The 22,449-nt window shown below is 40.0% G+C and overlaps 2 protein-coding genes across 3 annotated transcripts; both read right to left on the bottom strand.

Moving 5' to 3' along the window:
* Positions 1 to 2,127: 2,127 nt before the first annotated feature.
* On the bottom strand, positions 2,128 to 6,280 carry LOC113116576 (tRNA selenocysteine 1-associated protein 1-like). Of its 2 annotated transcripts, none has more exons than XM_026284819.1 (9): positions 6,112 to 6,280; positions 5,438 to 5,535; positions 4,825 to 4,924; positions 4,352 to 4,404; positions 4,073 to 4,204; positions 3,518 to 3,637; positions 3,137 to 3,377; positions 2,994 to 3,039; positions 2,128 to 2,891 (listed from the first exon to the last, which is right to left on the bottom strand). In XM_026284819.1, the coding sequence occupies exons 1-9, from the start codon at positions 6,145 to 6,147 to the stop codon at positions 2,749 to 2,751; spliced, it is 969 nt and encodes a 322-aa protein (XP_026140604.1). In that variant the 5' UTR covers positions 6,148 to 6,280; the 3' UTR covers positions 2,128 to 2,748. The 2 variants fall into 2 exon arrangements, with proteins under 2 accessions (XP_026140604.1, XP_026140608.1); XM_026284823.1 differs by having other exon boundaries at positions 2,994 to 3,036.
* Positions 6,281 to 9,530: 3,250 nt separating this feature from the next.
* On the bottom strand, positions 9,531 to 22,449 carry LOC113040505 (anoctamin-8-like). The gene is made up of 18 exons (XM_026198832.1): positions 22,261 to 22,449; positions 18,423 to 18,483; positions 15,962 to 16,072; positions 15,657 to 15,789; positions 15,370 to 15,508; positions 15,051 to 15,147; positions 14,849 to 14,965; positions 14,193 to 14,320; positions 13,910 to 14,071; positions 13,640 to 13,792; positions 13,055 to 13,181; positions 12,851 to 12,906; positions 12,627 to 12,701; positions 11,925 to 12,551; positions 11,619 to 11,810; positions 11,375 to 11,506; positions 10,805 to 10,915; positions 9,531 to 10,605 (listed from the first exon to the last, which is right to left on the bottom strand). The coding sequence occupies exons 1-18, from the start codon at positions 22,447 to 22,449 to the stop codon at positions 9,979 to 9,981; spliced, it is 3,237 nt and encodes a 1,078-aa protein (XP_026054617.1). The 3' UTR covers positions 9,531 to 9,978.

The raw sequence follows: 22,449 nt of genomic DNA, 5'->3' as shown, positions 1-22,449 counted from the left end.
TTGATCTGTATTATTAAAAGCACTATATAAATAAACAATGCTTGACTTGACCATGTTGCAAGAGGAAAATGAGGAGAGATGCACATCCACCCTGGGTTTTACAGTGATTGGTGCAAGATGCTGGAGAAGTAACTCCATCAGAACTCATCAGTTCTGATCTAAGAGTCTTGAAAATCCCTCCGGATTGTTGTTAGTGATTCTGATTGATATTTTAGTCTGCTTGCTTACTGGATATATTTTATACGGTTTACATTGTAAAGCACTGACTTTGACAACTTACTAACCCAGTTACAAATTTAACAGCTACTTTATACTATATATATATATGATTGTTGTCCTTTATACTATATATATATATATATATGAATGATTGTTTCTTGAAATACTACAATTATAACCGCAAATTATGATTTTAAATAAAGGTCTCTGAGACTTCTCTCTTTTCAGTCATTTGTGTATATAGGCTATAATAAATATACAACATACACCCAGTAAGTGCCACTCTCGTATATAAATACAAATTGTTTTATTTCACACAAACAATGATACATGCATGCATAAACATTCAGCTGGAAATTAACGTTTAGCAAAATTATCTTATTTCTTTGTTTATATTTGATCAATATTTTAAATCAAATAATATACAATACTGACCTTTATACTTATTTAAAAAAGTATTAAACATAATCATAAGCGTATATAATAATTTATTTGTCTTGTTGCCGCCGGTAGCCTCCTCCAATTTCCGGGTATTAGCGACAGCTGCCATCCGGTTTTATTGGCAGCCACTTCCTGCTGCCAGTGACAGCCACTTCCTGCTGACAGCTGGCGATTTTTCGCTGAACCCCCTCTCCAACTGTGACTATATTTTTCTCCAACCATTTAGCTTTTTCAAATTAAGACAACAATTTATTTATTTTGTGGTAAAATAATGACTATAAAAGCAAGTTTTGTACTATTCCAATAAAGTAGTGATTTAAAAAATAAAAAAATACCCATTTTAAATGACCAAACAATACCAGAAGGTTAAGGGGTAAATTATAGAAACTATTTGGGGCTTTTCTTACAAAGTAGATAATTTCAGTTCTGAAGGGCCTCCAGGACAGGTTTGATTAGATCTATAGTGATTTACAGGGCTCAACTCTTGACTTGACTTCAGGGACCAACGGAGCTCCAACTCTACTGCTTTAACTAGAAGGTAAAACAAAGGAGGCTTGTGTCCGCTCTGGTATGTTGTGGCTTGGCTATGAAGTATCTGAAGACGCCTTTTGTGTTTGTGCTGCCTGCTTCTTGCTGAGGAGACTGCAGGGTTTGGGCCCTACCTGAGCCTGGGTGGAACCTCTGAAGCTCCACTGCGCATCCTCTTCCTTTTCTGCGTCCTGCTGTTGAGTCTCAGGGTTTTCCTGCTGCTCTGCCCACTGGCTTACTTCCCCCAGTTTCCTACTCAGCTTTTGGGAGGTGTCCAGAGTTGTTTAAGCGGGAGAGTGTTGTGTCAGGGCTGGTACCGACTTGAACCTAGTTGGTACTGCCCTGGGAGGCCAGGGGTGGGACTTTTGTCTTTACGGAGCAAACAGGATGATACATCTGAGACACTGTGTGAAATTAATGCTAATTAGATCAACTAGAGACAGCTTGAGCAGAAATTGTACTAATTACATGCTGTAGTGGTGCTGCAGTGTATCATTGAAGCTCAGAATATCCAGCCAAATCGCTGCCAGTACAGGATGTATATTACATCATTATGTGTCAGAATGGCTGGTCTTTATATATTTCCTTCATGCATGTTTACTAAATTCTGAAAAATTAAATAACATAGTCCCGAACACATTTCAAGGGATAGCTCTCCTAAAAATTTCCTTCAGACCTGTTTGACGTTTTGTATGATTTTCAGTTGTTTGTATGTTGCTGACTTTCTAAATATATTTCTCGTTCCACAGAGGAAAGAATGTCATACAGGTTTGGAACAACATGAGATTGAGTAAATGGTGACAGAATTTCCATTTTACGGTGAACTATGTTTAATGACTTCGAAATTTGTCATGCTCAAGTTTAAATCTCTTTGAGAACATTAATACAGAACTGGTTTCACACATAAAAACATGATTATATAACAAATGAAGACTCAAATGAGACATCATATTCATTTATTAGGTTCTTTGAGAATCTCAATTTGTTTTTTTATTACAAAAATACTCACAGAATTTCTGGAAAGCTCAGCCTTAAATAAGAAACTTGTGATTCATTTATGCCCAAATGGATATGCAATTTAAAGACAGAATATAATCCTGGTTCAGTGTGGTATAAATTTGTATGCATTTTTCAAACATCTCTAAACAAGAACCATCTCTTGAACAAAGCTTTCCCAAATGAAAAACCACCAGTGGCCTCACAAAAAGTGGTGTATATAAGAGATGCTTATTTGGACACGAAACTTGGAAAAGTTTAATAAAGTGAGAGTAGGAAAAGCTCCTGATTAAAAATGACAACAGTACTGAAGAAGATTCTTTCCATCCATTTTTTAAAAAAAACCTGTCCAACAAAATAATTACTTCCTAACTTTAAAAAAAAAAAAAAGGAAAAAAATGTGACGGACACACATGAAGAAAGCATCTTTCCTGCTCGAATAAAGCTCCAAATAAAAGGCTGAAAAGGAGGGAAAAAACTCTGAAAAAACAAGCTCAGATCATTATAAAAAGGCATTTTCCTTCAGAAAGTATAATAATCCTGGACGGTGGTTGGTTAAGACAGTCAGGAGCCATTCATCATAGGAATTTCAGATGTGACATTGTCCAATGGCTGCCAGTGGCAATCCATGAGCGAATCGTATAGCTCCTCACTGCGCTCCATGTATTGCCTATTTAATGTTTCCACATCCACCTGTGGGTTTGGGTCTGATGGAGAAAAAGAGATGTTGAGTAATTACTGATGCGTGAACTTGCTCTTATCAACAATTTGATCAATTAAAGTCAAATTAAAATGTCACTAAATATTACCTTCAGCTGGATCCTCCTCAACATCCTCGGTGCCATCATGTGACTGCTGAAACAAATCAAAAAAGGGTAAATTCCAGAATAGAAATGGTTCTGAATTATATTTTAAAAACTCTATTAATCTTCATCAATCTCTACTTAAATACCTCTGTGGATCCCTGCATGTCAGGGGGCACGGGGGGCATCCCCCCCACAGGTGGGGGTGGTCCCATCATTCCATGTGGAACTGGAGGGGGGGTAGCATATGGGTTATAGCCGTAGTTATAACCGCTGTACTGATCATAACCCCACTGAGGATAGTAACTGTTGTAGGGCTGTTGATAGTACTGCTGTTGATAGTTGCTGTTGTAGCTGTTATTCTGGTTGTGGTAACTGCTTGTTTTATTGCTAAATGAAACAAAAAAAAAAATATTATGGTGAGATTTCATGTGGATTTGTGAGATTTAGGTTTAATTACCAGGACTAAGTCTCACTGACCATATTAAACTTAAGTAACAATGAAAAAATTTAATTCAAATAAAATGTACCCTTTGTTGACAGCAATGCTTATCCTGATGGGTTTTCCTCCCAGGCCTGATGCGTTCTGAAACTCCTCGAGGGCTTTCTTCTGTTCATTCTCATCGCTAAACTTCACAAAGCCATAACCCCTGTACATTTGAAAAAACTAGATCATCAGCAGCCGCTCTCTCACTCTTCATGCACCTCATCATGCAGTATATACTTATTTCAATATGTATTCAGAAATTAATTATTAATTTGATGGTAGAACTGAAACTTCTCTTTTACTTTTAACATGAAGTAGCATCACTTCAATTGTGAGTTGCTCTTGCTTACCCTATATGGGGAAAACAATAGTTTTAGCAGATTTGTAACAACGGCAAATCACATCCATGTATTGTCTGGCCCTTTTTAGGAGAAGGAGGGTAAAGAGTATAGACTGAAAATAAGCTCTTAAAAAAATATGAAATAAAAGGTAAAGGAGACCTCATCTAGTTCATCTGTGGTCAACGTCCGGTGATCAAACTGTCAGAGAAAGCCAAGCAAGGTTATGCAGCAGTGTTGGCAGCTGAAACATTTCATACCTGGAGTTCCCAAGAGGATCAGTGACAACTTTGGCGCCTTTGCATGAAGGGAATTTTTTCAGAAAGAACTGATGAAGATTGTAGTCATCCACTTCTGACGTGAGATCTCCAACAAAGACAGAAAATTCTGGGCTGCGGAAGAGAGCGAGCTATGTAAAGTAAAAGAAACCACCACAACTAAAAATGTAATATTTAACTACAAAAAAGCAGCTACTTTCTCTTTGGCTTCTCAACAAGATGTCAGCAACTAAAATCATTTTCTAGACATGGTGTTCTTACCCAGGCTCTGGCCTTTTCCCATATGTTGCGTAGTTTAGCTTGAACTTCCTGGGCTGAAATGCACACAAAATATAACCATTGAGCAAATTAAATGACACTTTGCCTGTAGTATGGAGACAATTCGCTGACAAATAGAGTTGTATAATTTGAGTAAGGAAGCTGTTATTTCCACATACCTCCACCAATCAGTACTGGCTTTATCCCATTCGTCAGCTAGTTCCTAACAGAGTTTATTCACCAGTTTCAAACAAAGTCATTTTAAAAACACCCTCAACCACCTTACTAAAGGACGAAACTGAGCTCTGTAACTTGCCCATCACTAATAATGGAGTAATAATTGAAATGTCTCAAATCAGGTGGGGGCCATGCTGGTTATGCCTTCCTATAATAATCTTATATATATATGAATGTATTGAAATCAAATACAAATGCCAAAACTACACAATTTAATGGGTGCAAGTTTAGCATCTTACCGGATTCGATCCTGGAACCAGCTTCCCACTGAGCCTCTGCACACAACGGTCAACACTGGCCTCATCTGCCATCTCCACAAAACAGTATCCAGCCGAGCCTCTGAGGAACACAGACGAGAATATTCAATGATTTCTCTCAACAAACTCACACACAAGACAATACCTGGCTCATCTAATAAGCCATGAACCAAACCAACCAGCTTTGAGGTTAATCAATACATGACATATTTGAAAATCAGGCTAAAAGGCAGCGGTACAAGACAGCATACTTAACAGCCTTAATGATGGAATGAACTACAATCCCATGAAACATTGTGTATGACAATATAATGAAAATAATGGAGAAATGTGAAACTATCAATTTATGTTGATTAAATATAGAGAAACAGTATATTTTATTGCAACAGCAAAAATGCAAAGCTTCATTGGAGTATGTGGGTACAAGCTCTTTTTGCATGATTTGCTTATTGGGATTGTCTGATTGGTAGAGATTTAAGAGTAAAGCAGAACTATGGGTAATACTGCTGTTAAAAACTATTATTGAAAGTTAACGACCTCACAGCATGCTTGTCTTTAAATAATTAATTACTTCTGGAAGTCAGCTTCATCTTACCCGGTAAGTCGATGTGTAATTATTTTGACACCGTATGCAGTCTCTCCCATAGTGCTGAAAGCTTGCTTAATGAAGTTTTCATCCATGTATGGGTCTAACTGTAAAACAAATAATGAGATTAATGGCATGTCAGCATATTTTAAACACACACCATGTTAATGATTTTACAGAAGCAAGCAGAGACGAGGAAAGTTCAGAGTTCTGCGTCACGTGCCCGCTAACAGTCAGCGCGCCGGTCGGTGACGTAGACAAGAGGACTTAACGTACACTATAGTGCACTAACGCTACACCCCCAAATAATAATAATAATAATAATAGTGCACTACTATTACACCCTGTTGTTTAGCTGCCCAACTCGAAATCATAACCTGATCATGTAGTTTGTCCCATTATTTACTCTACGACACAAAAGCGCATATGTAAATATCAGAGGCCTGTCGAAAATGAACTTGGAACAAAAACTACGCGTTAAGTCGCACTATGTTTACAAATGTGCGAGAACATTATTTCAAATTCAGTGTACATTCAGCATTTATTTCTCTAGTTTATTGAGCGTTTGAGTGGCCTGTTGGCTGTGCTTGCGTAACATCGAGCCGAGCCCACATGCTGCTGCTTTCTCATATACATAACTCGCTAAATTATCGAAGAAAGGGGAACAAAAAACAATTTCTTACATCACCCATCCATAGACTTGTCATTCGGTTGAACATCTTGGCTGCTGAAACTGCTGCACCTCAGAGATTTGTGAAAAATAATAACAATTTAGCGACAGTTAGCTGCAGAATTTGCGTGGTGGCTCGTGAAGCCAGCAGAACGTTTACTGAACACAAACCCACACTTCCGCTTCCGGCTGCGCAGCGCTCAAAACCAAACTGGTGAGTTCACACCCCATTCGGAGTCTATCTGTTAAAGGTTTACCTAGAGTTTAGTACACCGTATTTCTGTAAAGCATCCATGCATGGATATAATACCAACCGTTTTTGTTTTTGTAATACAAATAAGTCAATAGAACGCATATGCTACGCATATGTTATTCCGAGTTTGACTTCAAGGGGGCAGAAGTGAGATTTGAACATTCCTGCCAGTCGTGCACAAGAGGAAGAGACGCAAGAGCACGCGTCGTGTGATGACTTTGGTATGATATTTGATAAAGGAAGGAATCCGGAGCCGAGATGAACACGTTACGAACATTTTTGCGCTTTTCGGGGGCCCAGAGTTTGTGTTGGTATGTCGCATCGCTCATTCAAAAAGAGGTTAAATTCGATTGCTGAACGTTTCTTTGTTTGTGAATGTAACAACAATCAGCGTTAGCGAAAAGCTCACATCAATCATAGATTTGCCATAAACCTTAATGTCATTAATGTAATTAGAATATATTGCAAATCCACAGCTAAATATAGCTTACACAAAAATAGACTGTAAAACAATACACGTGTAATGTTATAGTTAATGTACATTTATTAATGAAATGTATTGCAAAAAGCAAAATCTCTTTCCTTTCAAGAGCGACAGTGTTTGTATTAATATTAATATTATTTTTAATTTTACATTTTTCATGCATGTCACACCAGTGTACAAATTGATTCACCAAATTCACCTGTATATTGTCAATCTGCCACTAAACTAAAAACACTTTTAGACTTCAAGACTCATGAACAGTCATGCGTGTGTAAATATTTTACAATATGTTCTAATTCACTTTAAGGAGTAATGGCTCTCACTCAGCAATATCCAGAAGCAGTCAACCGCAAGGAGCCCTGAACACCAAAGAACAGGCAAACTGTGTCTTCCAGCAGCAACTCTGGCACTATCAACAAGTCCGCACAGTCAAACGTGGGACAGAATATCAGCCGAAGAACATCAAACGAAAGCGGACCCATGGGTGGATCAAAAGAATTAGCACTCCAGGTGGGATTGAAGTAATCCTGCGCCGAATGCTCAAAGGACGAAAATCCCTGACACATTGAGAGACTGACTGGACAGTTGCTTTGATTTACCTTGGACGTGAATCTCCGTTGAATTTCAGCTGGGCAGTAGTTTTCTATTTAAAAATGTCAAATTAAAGAAATCAATGGACAATGGCGCTGAAAGACTTCATTGAATGTTCTCTTTTAAATTGCAATTTAATGGATCTTATCCATCTTTATATTTTCATTTGATTCCATTCATTAAAGAGTTTACTGTTTGTTACTGTTGTGTTTTTTTTTTTTTTTTTTTTTACAACATTAGCATGATTAGCCGCGTTTCCAGTTTCCACTGTCGGGCCAAAAGCGGGCATGCTAGTGCGTGCCAGGGCCAGTCACGTTTCCACTGAGATTTCCGGGTGCCTCGTCGGTGCTTCCTCGGGGGCCAATGGCCTGTTTTTTTTGGCCAGACAAAACCTTGGGCCAAAGCGGGCCAGCTGGGGCTAGAGGAGTGGTTCTGAACAAAGGCGGAGTTTCTCTGCATCTGGAGAGTGTCAACGCTGCAGATCATTTCATAAAGATAACCGCTATAACACCAGCATTAAAAACTTTTTAAGAAAAGTTGAGCTCAAAAATCACTTCCAGTCAGCAGCGAGTGTTTGAAATAACTTGATCCGATGTGGATTAAAATCACCATACAAGGCAGAAATATTTATAAGCGATGCAAAAGACTATGCACGCTAGGCATTAACATTACCATAGTAAACATGGTAAATGTGACCGCTGGAGAAATCAGACGTCAGCTTCTTATTCTCTATCACAATCATGTATTTATTTAGTAACACATTTTATCTGTCATAAGTTTCGTTATTGTTCAGGAACTTTTATAAAAATATATAAATTATCATTCCTTTATTAAATGTGATGTATATAGGATATTGTGACTTCAAATAAACAGACTAAACTGAATAGCAGATAGTGTTCATAATGCCTCATTTCTGTGTGATTAATTTTCAAGCATCACCTTATTATAATAAAACATAGATGCTTTTGGATTTAAATATTAAACGGCAGCTTTTACCGTGTTCGTTTTGTGTTCGTGCTATTTCCAGTGACTTATTTCTCTTTGTTGGTGAAATGATGGGGTTTCTTGACATTTTTCCTAAGAGGCGTGTAAAGGGTGGGTTTACGTGAAATGTAGCGGAGCTTCTGGTCCCACGGTGGAAACACATACTAGATACGTACTAATACATGCTAGCAACAATTAGCTAAGTGCTAAAGCATGCTAATAATGTAGTGAAAAAGGAAGTTGCTGTAACTCAGGCAAGCAATGTCCAATCTTGCCCAAACTTCACACGTGTGATAGGTGTTCTGTTCCGGAAAAAAAAACACCCATGATCAAATTTAGTTATAGTCATAGCGTCACCCGCTGGTAACAGGAAGTGACAAGGTTAACACTGTTATGAACTCCTAAGAATAAATTAAAAAGTGTCAAAAAGTGTTAAATAGGCTGGCAATATGCTAGAAGCATAATTAAATATGCTAGCAACACTTAGCTAAGTGTTAAAGCATGCAACTATGGCATTGGATAAGGAAGTTGTTGTAACTCAAGCTAGCAACGTCCGATCTGCCCCAAACTTCACACGTTTGACAAGAGTCCCTTACTGAACACATCAGCATGCCCGAAATCAGTTATAGTCATGGCGCCACCTGCTGGTAACAGGAAGTGGCATGGTTAACACTGTTACAGACTCCTAGGAACATATTAAAAAGTGTAAACAAGTGTTAAATAGGCTGGCAACATACTAGATACATACTAATACATGCTAGCAACATTAGCTAAGTGTTAAAGCATGCTAATAATGTAGTGAAAAAGAAAGTTGCTATAACTAAGGCAAGCAATGTCTGATCTTCCCCAAACTTCACACGTGATAGGTGTTCTGCTCTGAACAAACACCCATGACCAAATTCAGTTATAGTCATTAGCTAAGTGCTACTGGCCTAAGGCTGTTAGCCCCGCACTGCCCATTTTAAGCCCTGGCTCACATGACTAGTTTAATAAAAATAATAATACACAAATAAAAAAACTGTCAGGTTTTGTATCACATTTTATTTTAGCATTAGATTTCATTTTTACAAGCAACTGTAAGTGCATTTAATTTGTATTATGATAATAGTAAAAAAGTACAAAAAACAGGCTGTGAAGTAACCTGGTGTATATTGTGTCTGATATACCATTTTTTAAATTTCTTTTCACAGTAATTGCATTTTATTGCATTATGGGTTCACACCCATTATAAGATCAGCAAGGACAATGCATTATTTTTAGATTGTCATATTTACCCTTTCATATGAGAAAAAGAATGTGTAGAAAAATATAAATTCTATACATTTTTACGTTTACAGTGCTCATTCAAATGCCCTTTCTTACTTGCCCATGCCACCTAAACTGATTTTATCATGCAGGTGATTTAGCATAACAACTTCAGTGAATAAACTTCATGGAGATCTCAGATTAATATATTGTATAAAAATGATTTTTGACATGCAGTTCCACTTAATACATGGTTGCTTTATCACATTTAAGCAAATGTTAAGCATTACAATCAGTGATATATTAACTGAATAGTATCTCATTCACTGTTTTTTTGAAGGAATATTACCAAAGTCAGAGCTTTCACTCTTTTCAACCTCAGATAGAAGCTCTTCTAATGAAGGGTTTTGGTCATTGTTTGCACTTTGTGCATTAGTGGCCCTTGAGGCATCTTCTGGTTTCACTTGCTGTTCTGAACCAGCACCAGAACATGGATTCTCTTTCCCAAAGTTGAAGAGTTTCCCTGGATTGAAGGACTTGCTGGGAGACTGTGTTTTCTCGTGGCTCCCATGTGTAGCTGCTCCCACTGCTGTGGCGGCTTCTTTTTTTAACTCTTGGGATTTGAGGAACTTTAGAAAACCTGGAAGTTTGGCCTCACCACTTATGGGAGAAGTGGTAGAGGTGAATTTACCCTGAAGTGGGATTATCTGTTTGAGTTTCATTACATTATTGTTGCCTAAATGGGAGCTAGGTCTCTTGAGTTTATCTCCTTCAGAGCTGAATTTGACTGCTGGGCTTTTTTCATTGTGATGGTCCTCACCTCCATTCGGATCGGACTTGTCTTGCTCACTGTCTTGTCGTGCCAATTCCTCTGCCATTTTCTGATGCTCCTCTTCTTCAGACTTCCTCCGTTGCTGCTGCTGGTGCTGTTGAGCAAGCCGTTCATGTTTCTGATGCAAAAACAATCATTTCACTGTGATGTTATAACCATTAAAATTACATTTTAGTTTTTTATTTTTTATTTCCTTAGACAAAGCCAAGTTTTATTTTCTGTTTACTATATATGGGTTATCGTTTATGAAATATTAATATCTATACAATGAAATTCTTTGGATATTGTTAGCCTATGCTCATCATGTGATGTGCTACCTTTAGAGCTTCTCTCCGCTGGTATTCAAGTTTGGCCATCTCATCTGCCACCCAGTTTGGAATATCAGGAATTGCAACATGAATTAAATATTTGAGCAGAATGGCAAAATGCTGAAAACCATATGAGAAAGAGTTAAATTCAATTTACTGCACTTTATTCATAATTTATTTGATCTTTAGATTACATATATATATATATATACATATATACATGATTATTAAATTAATACTTTTATTGAGCAAGAATTTATCAGAAGAAAGGTACAGTGTTACAAAAGATTTCTATTTTTAAGAACAAAAATATTAAGCACGACTGACGACTTGAGGAACGGCTGCTGAAAATTCAGCTTTGATCACACAAATAAATTAGGTTTTAAACTTACTGAACATCTATTTTAAAATGTAATACATCACAATATCACAATATTTTTATTGTATTTCTGGTCAAATAAATGCAGCCTTGTTGAGGATATTCTTATTTTAAAATACTCCTTAAAATATGTTTAAAATTATTATTGACCACAAACTTTTGTTTCCTTTTTTTATGGAATGATATTACTTCTCTCTTACCTCTAGCACTACGACAGAGATGATGGCCATCTCAGGGCTCAACCAGGGGAAGAGCCGTTGCAGCTGTCCACACTGGCCAATAAGGTAACAGTTCACAATTATTGCAATCAGACCCATTGCCTCCATTGCCGTCTGTTCAAATTTTAAGAACAAACAAAAGCAAAAGAGCAAGTTCAACAAACACGAAATACAATCCGCTATGAATGATTTATTTTAAGTAATTATTCTGAATGGATCTCCTGACCTGCCATTGTCCAATGTTCTCAACCCTTTGCCCAAAGGGTCTCTGGAGGCCTGTGCAAAGTTTTAAGGCATCACTTCTGATTTCTACAATGTTGTTTATCAAGGCACACATGGCTGCCAAAGGAAATGCAGAGGAGAAGAGTACGACATAGCCAAACTGTATGAACATTTCCTGGTAATCTTGAAGAGTATCCTGCGAATCGAAATCAAAGAAAGTGGTCTTGTTTTGATACAGTTATTTGTACAGCAGACATTGGGCTCAGAATGTAGCAAACAAGTCATGTGATCTAGGTGGAGGAGCACAGACCTCATAAGTTAGCATGCAACTTTCAATCTCTGGTTGGGTCAAAACAGTAGATTCAGTCTCCTCTGGAGGATCCATCCAGGACGTTTTATTTTCCATACTGTTGTTTTGCCCAGCAGATTTGGTCTTTCTTTTCTGGGTTCCTTGAGGTTTACTCAGAGAATCATCCAATTCTCTGTCATCATCATTGTCATCATCACGTGTATCAAATATTAAGGATGGATCCATTCCTTCCTCCACAAGGGTTGGACTACCATCGTCCTGTAGGCTGGTCTGTGCTTCCACACCCTTGTCTTTGTATTCCACCTTCTCTGTGAAGCTGACCTTCCTTTGTTTTAGTCCAACATCATCATCCCCTTCCTCTGTTTTGAGAACTCTGGCGATTAAACTCCTTCTCTCTCTCTTGTCTGATTGCTCTGGAGGTATGCCACTTTTACTCACATCCAGACTGGCTTGGCAAGTCAGTCGTATCCTTTGCACTATCAAATGACTATAGTTTAGGAGCATGGTTTGAATTAAGTCCCATAATGTCCTCAGAGCACCTGATTTATGGTGCTCATAGAGATAAGGCTGTAACACTTCTTTGATATTTTGTAAAACCTGGCGGAAGATCAACAACGTGGCCAGCATCTGTAAATTAAACAGAGTAATTTTTTTGTCATTTCAGTTTGTTACTTTAACATTATTCTGTCATCTGCGTATTACCTCTTTTAACCGCTCCATGTCTTTGAGGTAAAATCCGATGTAGAAAAGGCTGAGGTAAGAATTTATGAACTGAAACTTTAAAATGCAGAACATTTTTAACCATTACAGATATGCACAATATTTTATAAAGTCGTTAAATACAGTTTTTACAGTATGCTGATACAATAACAAACTGAACAATTCCTGGTATATATAAAAACATGAAATGAAGCAATTAAACTTACAAAAACAGTCTTGAGGATAAGATTATTGTCATAAGTGCTTTGAAGTCTGTAATTTTCTGTTAAAATTGAAAAATGAATAAACAGGTGTCACAGGAAAAACCTTTAACGAACAAACAAGCTGTGAAATAAACAAAAATGCAAGTTTGCTGCTAATTTAATGAATAAACTTCATGTTGTAAACATGATTATGTTATAAGCTCTTACCCATATCATTGAGCCAGAGAGCTATTTTCTTGTACACTTCATCACATACAGTAACCGTTATAGCCAGAAGAATTTTTGGAATAAATCTACAAATGCTTGGCAACTCCTTTGTTTCCAGGACAAATTCCTAGAAGAGACAGCAGTCATGAATACAGAACTTCTAGAAACAATGTTCAGTTGAATATGGAAGACAAATCAATTAGAACCTTCATTGCAGACTTTATTTAAAATAACTTCACGAGTTCACCCTTACATCTAATCTGAAGGCGAATAGTAGGTATATTTTGGCGTGCTGTCCTGGGGGAGGGGTCCGAGCCCGAAGCATAGCCCGAACCCAAATAACTCCCCCTATCCCTAATTTGGGATAAATAGATTAGAAGTGAGGAGTTGGGGTGGAGGAGGGATGCCGAAAAACTGTCGTGGAAGACTGGATATATATACGCTTGTGTCATAGTTAAGATGATTAGCTAAATGAGATGCACCTGTGCCAAATTGGATGATTATCTGATCGTGCTCCTCCCGAACTTTGTTAATAAAACCACATATGTTGTACCAAGTTTTGTAACAAAAGTCGAGTATCCCTACTTGAAGTTCCAGGCAGATAAACATGGCCAAGCAGACGAAGCAGAGACAGAGGATGCAGATGGGAAAGCTGACCAACCAGCGGAACATTCTTCTCTTCCAGGGTGGGTAGAAAAACTCTTCACAGCCGGTCACCGGACTGCGACGCTTAATTCCCTGATTTACATGTAGCGAAAGTTACAGTTCAGGCCTAAAGTTGATGTAAACACTGGTGGAAAGTAAACTAATCACATATCAATATATATAAGTTTGTTAAAAATGATGTCAGCACACCCGAAACTGTGGACGGGCTTCCTCTAGTGACTCTGCTGGGGTGTCTAGTGTTCCCCACTTATATGCTAGTTCTGCTTCCCGCCGTTTCCATCTCTCCAGGAACAGTGTTGCCCACACCACATTGAAAATGGCAGACACCACACAGCAGATATCCTGACTTGTCTGCAAAAAAAAAAAAAGGTTGGTGATAAAAACCATGCCTTCTAACCAAATTAAAAACTCTTGTATACTTGTTATGCTTCCATTCAAAAGCTATATTTTAATATCAAGGAAAAACACCTGCCTGATCAGACTCGGCAAAGATCCATAGCAGAAAGCCAAACACTGCTGGATACAGCATAGAGTTGGTGTAAAAGCCCAACCAAGCAAAGTACATGCCAATCTTCACACCAAAATAATCACACACGTCATCTGTCAAGAACAGGACAACAAAACCATCAGGTCTAATATACTTTTAAAATAAGACATTTTTTCAGTATAACAATATGAACAAAATCTGCTACATTTGCATAATTATGAGGGTAATAGTAGTTAACGCATGATAAAAGGCCCTGTTGATTTTATCTTTGCCTAAAAGATTGGAGCTTGGGTAAAATGCAAAATGCTTGAACTACAATACAGTGAAATATGCCTCAGCTAACAGATGAATCACATGTTTCTTAGGAGCTCCTTCTTAGAGATCTCATTACACATAAGACATGCAGTAACTTGTAGTTTGCATTCAGAATTCATACTGTAGCACTTCATATTTGCTCAGACAGAGCAAATCAGTCTGTACTAACGAAAGTAGGTAGTTAGGTACACATGAGTTTGTTTGCTAAAGGAAGAGCCTTGGCCTGGAATCTCATTACACAACTAATTGAAAAGCACCAGCCATCTCAGAATAACTAAAAGTTAGTCAAATCCTGTGCATCTTGGCAAATACAAAGGAGTCCCAACCTAGAGGTTGCCTCTCACAGACTGCCTGAACCCAGGACGTCTTCAGATGATTCAGAATTCTCTGCTCGTGAAGAGGAAACATTTGAAGAATCACACGCCTGGTTATTAGCTCTGGTACTGCCAAGGACACACAACATTTTGATCAGAATTCTTAAACTTGATAACAAACATTTTAGAAGAAAAGAAATGTTAAAATATCTACTGATTGGTTGGCCCTCCAGGAAGTGAATATTATGAAGGGCCTCGCCATGTTTTGCCCGCAGATTGTCTAACCAATATTTGATAATACTCTGGCGCTCCTAAAGAAATAACAGAGAAAAAACAACCCGATCTCATGAGAAAATGTGATTTGTGAGGAAACGTGATTTAAGTTTCCTCCTTTGAACCTAACTATCTATATGAAAATGTATGATTGAGATTGTATGAATTCATGCAAATTAGCCACCAGTTATGTTAAAAAAAACATTAGACATTTAATGATTTCACATTAGAAGACCGGAAATTAGAGATTTACAGCAAACCTGTGATGTGAAGAAGCACAGCTCACTCTCGATGTTTTCATAGATGTCATCCTCCTCACATGAAAACCTGCGAGTGCCGCCCCCGTAACGTGACTTCACTGCCTTTTGCAAACCCATCTGTTCGGCTCCACGCAACAAGCTTCGGACAAAAATGATTCTAATGCTGTATTTATTTAGGACCTAGTGACCATCTGTCAAATGTTTCAGACATTTTACATCGAAAAATGCAATACAATAACGGGGATGTGATACTTTCAGAGTTGAGCAGGTTTTCTACTATGTCTTACTTCTCAAAGGTTGAGGTAATGAAGAATGCATAAGAATGTGTGTATTTATGCTGCCGGATCTGGATTCTGATTTGTGGAATCCCCAGCCGGATTTGGTTAAGTAACCATAAGAATGTATGGTCATCTGTGGTGTCTGTGGAAAAGATGATAACATGCTGAAATATGTTCATCAGTAAATCAAAGACATTCACAAAATATCATTATGTGGTTTATTATCACACTTTATATATAAAAAAAACAACATATGCATTCTTTAATTACTGTATTAGTGCAAACAGCAAAACTGAAAGATATAACATTCGTACCTGGGAATGTCATAAGAACATCACAGTTGTCAGTGGGTGCCATTGTGATCGTAGATTTATGCTTCATGAGGTACTGTCTGGCATGAAAGAGACGACCTCTGATCAGTTTCTCTGTTTGCAAGAGAAAAAAGATTATTATGAAGAAGTTAATACAAGAAGATATCATATCAGGTGTCATTGCATGCCCTGTTTTATTTAAAGAACATGGATCAATGAAGTCTGTTTATGTTTGTGGTAGTGTATCATGGCACAAAACAAAAGAGATCCCAGAGAACTTCAGAAAAACATTTGCTGCTGCTCATCAGGCTCGAAAAGTTTATAAAGCCATCTCATAAGAGTCTGGACTCCACAAATCCACAACCAGGCTTTGGGGGTTAAGATTGCTTAGTGTGAGCGCACCCTAATTATTCTCCTGCATTCCGCACACACGAGTCTCTATCTGCCCACAAAGTGTTGTCCCGTGCCGCACTCTGCTGCAACGGGTCCTGCGATCGTGCAGGTCTCTACTCGGAAGATGCCTGTTATTTTATGATCGAGGCTCGTGACTCTGAGCATAACTTGTTTTTCTATGACAAACTATAAGATATTTTCTATAAAAACAATGTCATAATAGCTTGTTCAATATTTAATTACATTAATGTTATTAGTTAAGATTTACAGGAAATAATTTAACTGCTACTACGGAACAGTGCTGTAAAAAAGCAACTTATTTGTTATTAATGTCAGTTACAAATTTTAATCATTGCCCAGCACTAATATATACTGTATATGAAACTTCCGATTCGCACACTACAGTGTGTATAGTAAGAAACACCAATTTGTAATATCTAGCAGCAAATCTTTTTACAGGTTTAAATATGTGTGTGTGTGTGTGTGTGTTTTTGTTTGTAAAAGGAACCCAAAAATCTAATTAATTCCATAATTAAGGGCCTGAGAGACTTTTTTTTGTATAGTTATATGACCACTAAAACTTCTGCGCACAGATCACAAACCACAGCTTTCCATTTGAGCTGTCATCCTATCAAGGTCAAACCAAACAGACATTTCAATAGAGTTGTTGTCCACATCCACAGAAACCAAGCCTCTTTTTACCCTTACCCAAATCCTTTAAGCTCAGCATTATGCCCTGAAATATGGTTAAATGAGAGGTTGATGGTAATATGCTGTTGTATACATTTTTGTAGAAAGTGTTGCTTCATAGGCGAAAAAGTGAAGTGATATACAGCCAAGTATTGTGACCCATACTCAGAATTTGTGCTCTGCATTTAATCCATCTACAGTGCACGCACACACACACACACACACACACAGATCAGTGGGCAGCCATTTATGCTGCAGCGCCCAGGGAGCAATTGGGGGTTCAGTGCCTTGCTCAAGAGCACCTCAGTCATGGTATTGCCAGCCTGAGTCTCAAACCCACATCCTTAGGATTAGGAGTCAAACCCTCTAACCATTAGGCCATGACTTCCCACACCTTTTTCTTTCTTTCTTTTTTTTTCTTTTTTTTAAAGAAGGCTATTGGTAACGTACCAAATTCAGTCAAGCTGCTGTTTTAACATAACCGATATATTAAACATGGCTTCCCTCATGTGGAAGCACTCGTTCTAAGTTCAAGCATTTTTGGGAGGAAATAGAGTCCTTGTGTGAGAGATGTTATCAGTTTTCTAACCACTGTGTCACAAACTGTGCTCTTTGTTTAGTGACAGTTACATGAAGGGTGAAGAAAATGAGAAGTGAAGTTCTAACATTATGCACTTTGGCAGCCTATTCAAAACTGAATTCCGTGCCTGAGTTTGTTGGAAAAACACATGTAAAACGCATGTAAAGGACAGGTGTGAATCTGTGATATTACCTGATTGCAAGAGCTTGCAAAACAGATTAGGACAGAAAGAAGAACTAGATAAAAAGAGGTAGCTCATCGCAAGTGAAGCGTTTAGTCTAGTTAAAATATTGTAGAACTGCATTAAACAATGTGGCATTATGCATATCCATTTCAGTTGCTGAGCAGCAATAGTGGTCTAAAACACAATTATGGCTGAGCATTCAAACCTAATGAACATCCAGGGAGGATTTGTAGCATAACAAGCAGGATCAATGCAATGACATAGCATGTTCAGGAAATATATAGAGTTATAAAAGTACAAATGTGTGAGTAATGGTAATAATCTGAATGAGCACAACAAGAGATGTTTTCGTCAATAGTTGTTTTTTGTATTATAGGTAGCCTACTTCTGTGTCCACCACATACAGGTGAAGCGACTATTCCATTCAACACTTAACATAATGTCAAAAGACTATGACGAAGGCAAATAAGATATACTAGACAAATATTAGACCTTCAGATATCAGCATGTAGTATTATATTCTGCCCCTAACAGCTAACAATCTTGTCCTACATTAGAGAGAAAATACACAGAGATTAAACAGTGTATAAACACGCATATTTTTGGTTTGAACTCACCTACGACAGCTGGATAACAACATGCAAGCGTCTGCTTGACGGGTGTCTGAGCGTCTCTCACCTAACACCGCCGAGGACATCGCGTGAGATCTTCGCTTTGCTCTGCTTTCTACGTCAGCTGTGTGATGCCGTCGTCGGCACTGGAGCTGAAACTGAACAGCCAGGTCCAGCAAGGCTTCCCCAGCGAGCGGCGAGAGCATTTTCCAGATGCAAACAGGTGCAGAGTGTCAACTGACCACTGAATAAATCCTCAATCACATACTGACATTGGTCATCCATGACGCTGTCAAAACTCAGTAGATTTCTTCATTATTTTAGAATAGCTTCCATTCATACAGCCTATTTCGCTTTAATTCTCTGTTTTGTTTGCCTGCAAGTTGTTGTAACTAAGTTGTTGTATCCGCCATCTCTCTCATATTGACTAGAAAATTACGCATTTGCGAGGATTTATAATTCATATATGTACTGAAACGATCCAATCCTAATGAATGCGCAAAAATCTCGCGCACAAATAGGTGGAAATTCATTACAGGTGAGACTTAAGAATGGATCTGGTAGCGATCTGAAGTTATAATTAGCTACCGAAAAGTCTTAGTGGGGTTGTTTCGTACTTTGAGCTGTATTGCAGCCATTATTGACCACTTCTTCAAGGATCATTCCATAAAATGGAACATTTTTTGTGTAGCCTATATGAATTTGTGTAAACAACAATAGACAGCTAACTCTTTTACTGTGTTGTTATAAGCTTTCTCCCCCAGCATATCAGTAATAATCTATTAAATGTATTTTAGATTTATTTTACTCTTTTCTCAGTGAACCGTGTTCCCAGTTTATGCATCAGTTTATCCTTCATAAGTACATTTTATTAAAATATATTGAACAATCTAAATAAATAATAAAAATTAAAAACAAGTTTAATTGTTATAGCGCTTTGTAGTCAACAATAATTATTAAATACATAAAATAACCAAACAATAAACAATTCTGAATACAAAATCAACGCAAACAATCATGGTATCTGTTAAATATGAAGAGTTCGGATGCAAAAGTGCCATCTGAAATTTTCATCTAAAATAAGTATTTTTTAATCAGACAACAATGCTTAGGTTCAGTAATTTTACTTTAATGGCATAGGTTTTTTTCCAAGTTTTCCTTTCCCTTTGGAGTGTCACAAGCTGTTTGTGACTTGATAAGATCCCTAAATTTGCAATTAAAGACTAAAGTCTCAAACCCAAAGAGATATTCTTTATAAAAGTTAAGACTCATCCACACCTTCCTAAACGCCTTGTTTAAACATGCCCCCACTGTGACAGTTGGGTTTAGGAGAAACACAAGGAGAGGGTAGATCCAATTGCAGGTAGTCTTTAATTAACAAAAAGGGTAAATACAAAATAAACAGTCCAGGATGACAAACCAAACAAAACAAAAGAGGGAACCGGATGAAACGGATAGGAAACTTGGAGGAACGAGAAGGTAAGGGGAAGCCTCGGGAGACGAGAACATTGTACACAAAGGGTAAGGACTCCATACAGATGACAGAGAAAGACAGCTATACATAGGGAGACTAATGACAAAGGATTGTCAGCACCTGTGCGATTTAATTGGAGTGCAATTACTGTGAAGACAGAACCAGACTAGAGGAATTAAAGTGCCTATGGTGAAGTGCCTAAGGAGAAGTGAGCTCACTAGGAAACACCCAGGAAAACAGAGACTGACAGCGTGACATTACCCCCTCCCCTACGGAGCAGCTGCCAGATGCTCCACCTGAAACCCAGGAAAACCCAACGGAAAAGGAGGTAGGAGGGAGCTGGAGCGGCGGACTAGGGGGAGGGATGGAGGGTCAGAAAACAGAGATAGAAGAACCAGATAGCATGGACAGACTGAGACAAACAACCAGGTAGAATGGAGAGACAAAGACAGGACAACCAGGTAAAATGGAAAAAACAGAGACGGAACAACCAGATGGAATGGAATGGAAAGGCAGAGGCAGGAAAGTGTAACACAAAACAAGGAGTCCAGGAGGGTGGTGGACCGGCGGAGGATGAAGGGGAGGGACGGAGGGCCAGATCCAAAGAAGGAGATAAATAGAAAAACAAATGAAAACAAAAACATGGGTACATGGGGGACATTAAGTGATGCCCACCCGGGCGGAACAGAGGGCCATCACACCCATGTGGTCAAGGCAGAAGCCCCCCCAGGGCGGAGCAGAAGACCACCACATCCTCGCGGTCAAGGCCGGAGTCCCCCAGGGCGGAGCGGAAGACCACCACGTCCTCACGGTCAAGGCCGGAGTCCCCCAGGGCAGAGCGGAAGACCACCACGTCTTAGTGGTCGGCCCAATGGGAGGACGAAGATCACCGGTGACTTGACTCAGTCCTCAAAGATCACCGGTGACTAGCCTTGTCTCTGGAAAGTCCATGGTACCTAGTCCTGACTCTGGAAAGTCATCAGTGACTAGCCCTGACTCTGGAGGGTTCACGGAAACCTGACTCGACTCTGGAGAGTTCACGGGAACCTGACTCGACTCTGGAAGGTCAACGGTAACTAGCCCTGATTCTGGAAGATCGACGGTGACTAACCCTGACTCTGGAGGGTCCACGAACACCTGACTCTACTCTGGAGGGTCAACCGGAACCTGACTAGACTCTGGAAGGTCGATAGGAATCTGACTTGATTCAGGAGGAACAACTGAAACATGACTCGATTCTGGATGGTCAGCAGGAACTTGCCCTGACTCTGGAAGGTCGACGGTGACTAACCCTGACTCAGGAGGGTCCATGAACACCTGACTCGACTCCGAAGGGTCAACCGGAAACTGACTCAACTCAGGAAAGTCAACGGGCACCTGACTCGACTCTGGATGGTCAGCAGGAACTAGCCCTGACTCTGGAGGGTCAACGGTAACTAACCCTGACTCTGGAAGGTCGACGGTGACTAACCCTGACTCTGGAGGGTCCACGAACACCTGACTCAACTCTAGAGGGTCAACCGGGAACTGACTCAACTCTGGACAGTCAATGGGCACCTGACTAGACTTTGGACTGCCTGTGGAGACGCGAGACGCCTCTGCTTCGGCACAGCCTCGGGAACGGCCTCGGTCAGCGCATCGGGAACGGCCTCAGTCACCGCCTCGGCCTCCGGAACAGCAGCGGGCACCGCCTCGGCCTCCGGAACAGCAGCGGGGACCTCCTCGGGAGCGGTCTCGGCTTCCGGAACAGCATCGGGCACCGCCTCAGCCTCCGGAACAGCAGCGTGCACCTCCTCGGGCACCGCCTCGGCCTCCGGAACAGCATCGGGCACCGCCTCGAGGACGGCAGCGGCCTGCTCGGGAACGTCCTCCTGGACAGCGGCGGCCCGCTCGGGAACGTCCTCCTGGACGGCGGCGGCCTGCTCGGGAACGTCCTCCTGGACGGCAGCGGCCCGCTCGGGAACGCTCGGACGACACCTGTCTCCTTCTCCTCTGCACTCTATGATGGCGAGTCGGTGGCACCTTGTCTGGAGACTCAGGCGTTGAATCGACCATCATGTGCTGTGGTGCTGGGCTGGCGGCCATCTTGTGCTGTGGCGCTGTGCTGGCGGCCACCTCGTGCTGTGGCTCTGAGCTGGTAGCCATCTTGTGCTGTGGCGCAAGGCGGGCGGCCATCTTGTGCTGTGGCGCTGGGCTGGCGGCCATCTTGTGCTGTGGCGCTGGCTCAGCAGCCATGACCTGTTGTGACGCTGGGCTGGCGGCCATTTTGTGCTGTGGCGCTGGGCTGGCGGCTATCTTGTGCTGTGACGCTGGGCTGGTGACCATCCTGGGCAGTGGCTCTGGACTGGCGGCCATCCTATCGGAGGAGACAGGAGTGGCTGGGGTATCCCATGGAAGCCGATGCTGCAGGTAGCACACAAACTCCCAGAACCCGAATGTATCCAATTGTTCGAGTTCCTCCTGAGGAACTGGGTCATCCAGTCCAGCGCTAAAATATTCCATGAGGGCCGCATCATTGTAATCCAGGCCCTCTGCCAGGGACCAAAAAACCAGTGCCAT

The sequence above is a fragment of the Carassius auratus genome, chromosome 2, assembly GCF_003368295.1.
Source record: "Carassius auratus strain Wakin chromosome 2, ASM336829v1, whole genome shotgun sequence".
Taxonomy (NCBI): Eukaryota; Metazoa; Chordata; class Actinopteri; order Cypriniformes; family Cyprinidae; genus Carassius; species Carassius auratus.
The sequence above is the reverse complement of the archived record's forward strand: the minus strand, read 5'-3'. Positions and strand labels throughout refer to the sequence as shown.

What these genes read in the sequence shown, in the direction of transcription:
- LOC113116576 (XM_026284819.1), bottom strand. Translation starts at nt 6,147, where the DNA reads ATGTTCAACCGAATGACAAGTCTATGGATGGGTGAT. An exon ending in GGGAAAAGGCCAGAGCCTGG is followed by an intron (nt 4,205 to 4,351) that starts GTAAGAACACCA and finishes TCTCTTCCGCAG; the next exon opens with CCCAGAATTTTCTGTCTTTG. An exon ending in GATCCTCTTGGGAACTCCAG is followed by an intron (nt 3,638 to 4,072) that starts GTATGAAATGTT and finishes TCAAATGTACAG; the next exon opens with GGGTTATGGCTTTGTGAAGT.
- LOC113040505 (XM_026198832.1), bottom strand. Translation starts at nt 22,449, where the DNA reads ATGGCACTGGTTTTTTGGTCCCTGGCAGAGGGCCTGGATTACAATGAT. An exon ending in AAGCCCGTCCACAGTTTCGG is followed by an intron (nt 13,793 to 13,909) that starts GTGTGCTGACAT and finishes CATGTAAATCAG; the next exon opens with GGAATTAAGCGTCGCAGTCC. An exon ending in TCTCTGGCTCAATGATATGG is followed by an intron (nt 12,907 to 13,054) that starts GTAAGAGCTTAT and finishes CAATTTTAACAG; the next exon opens with AAAATTACAGACTTCAAAGC.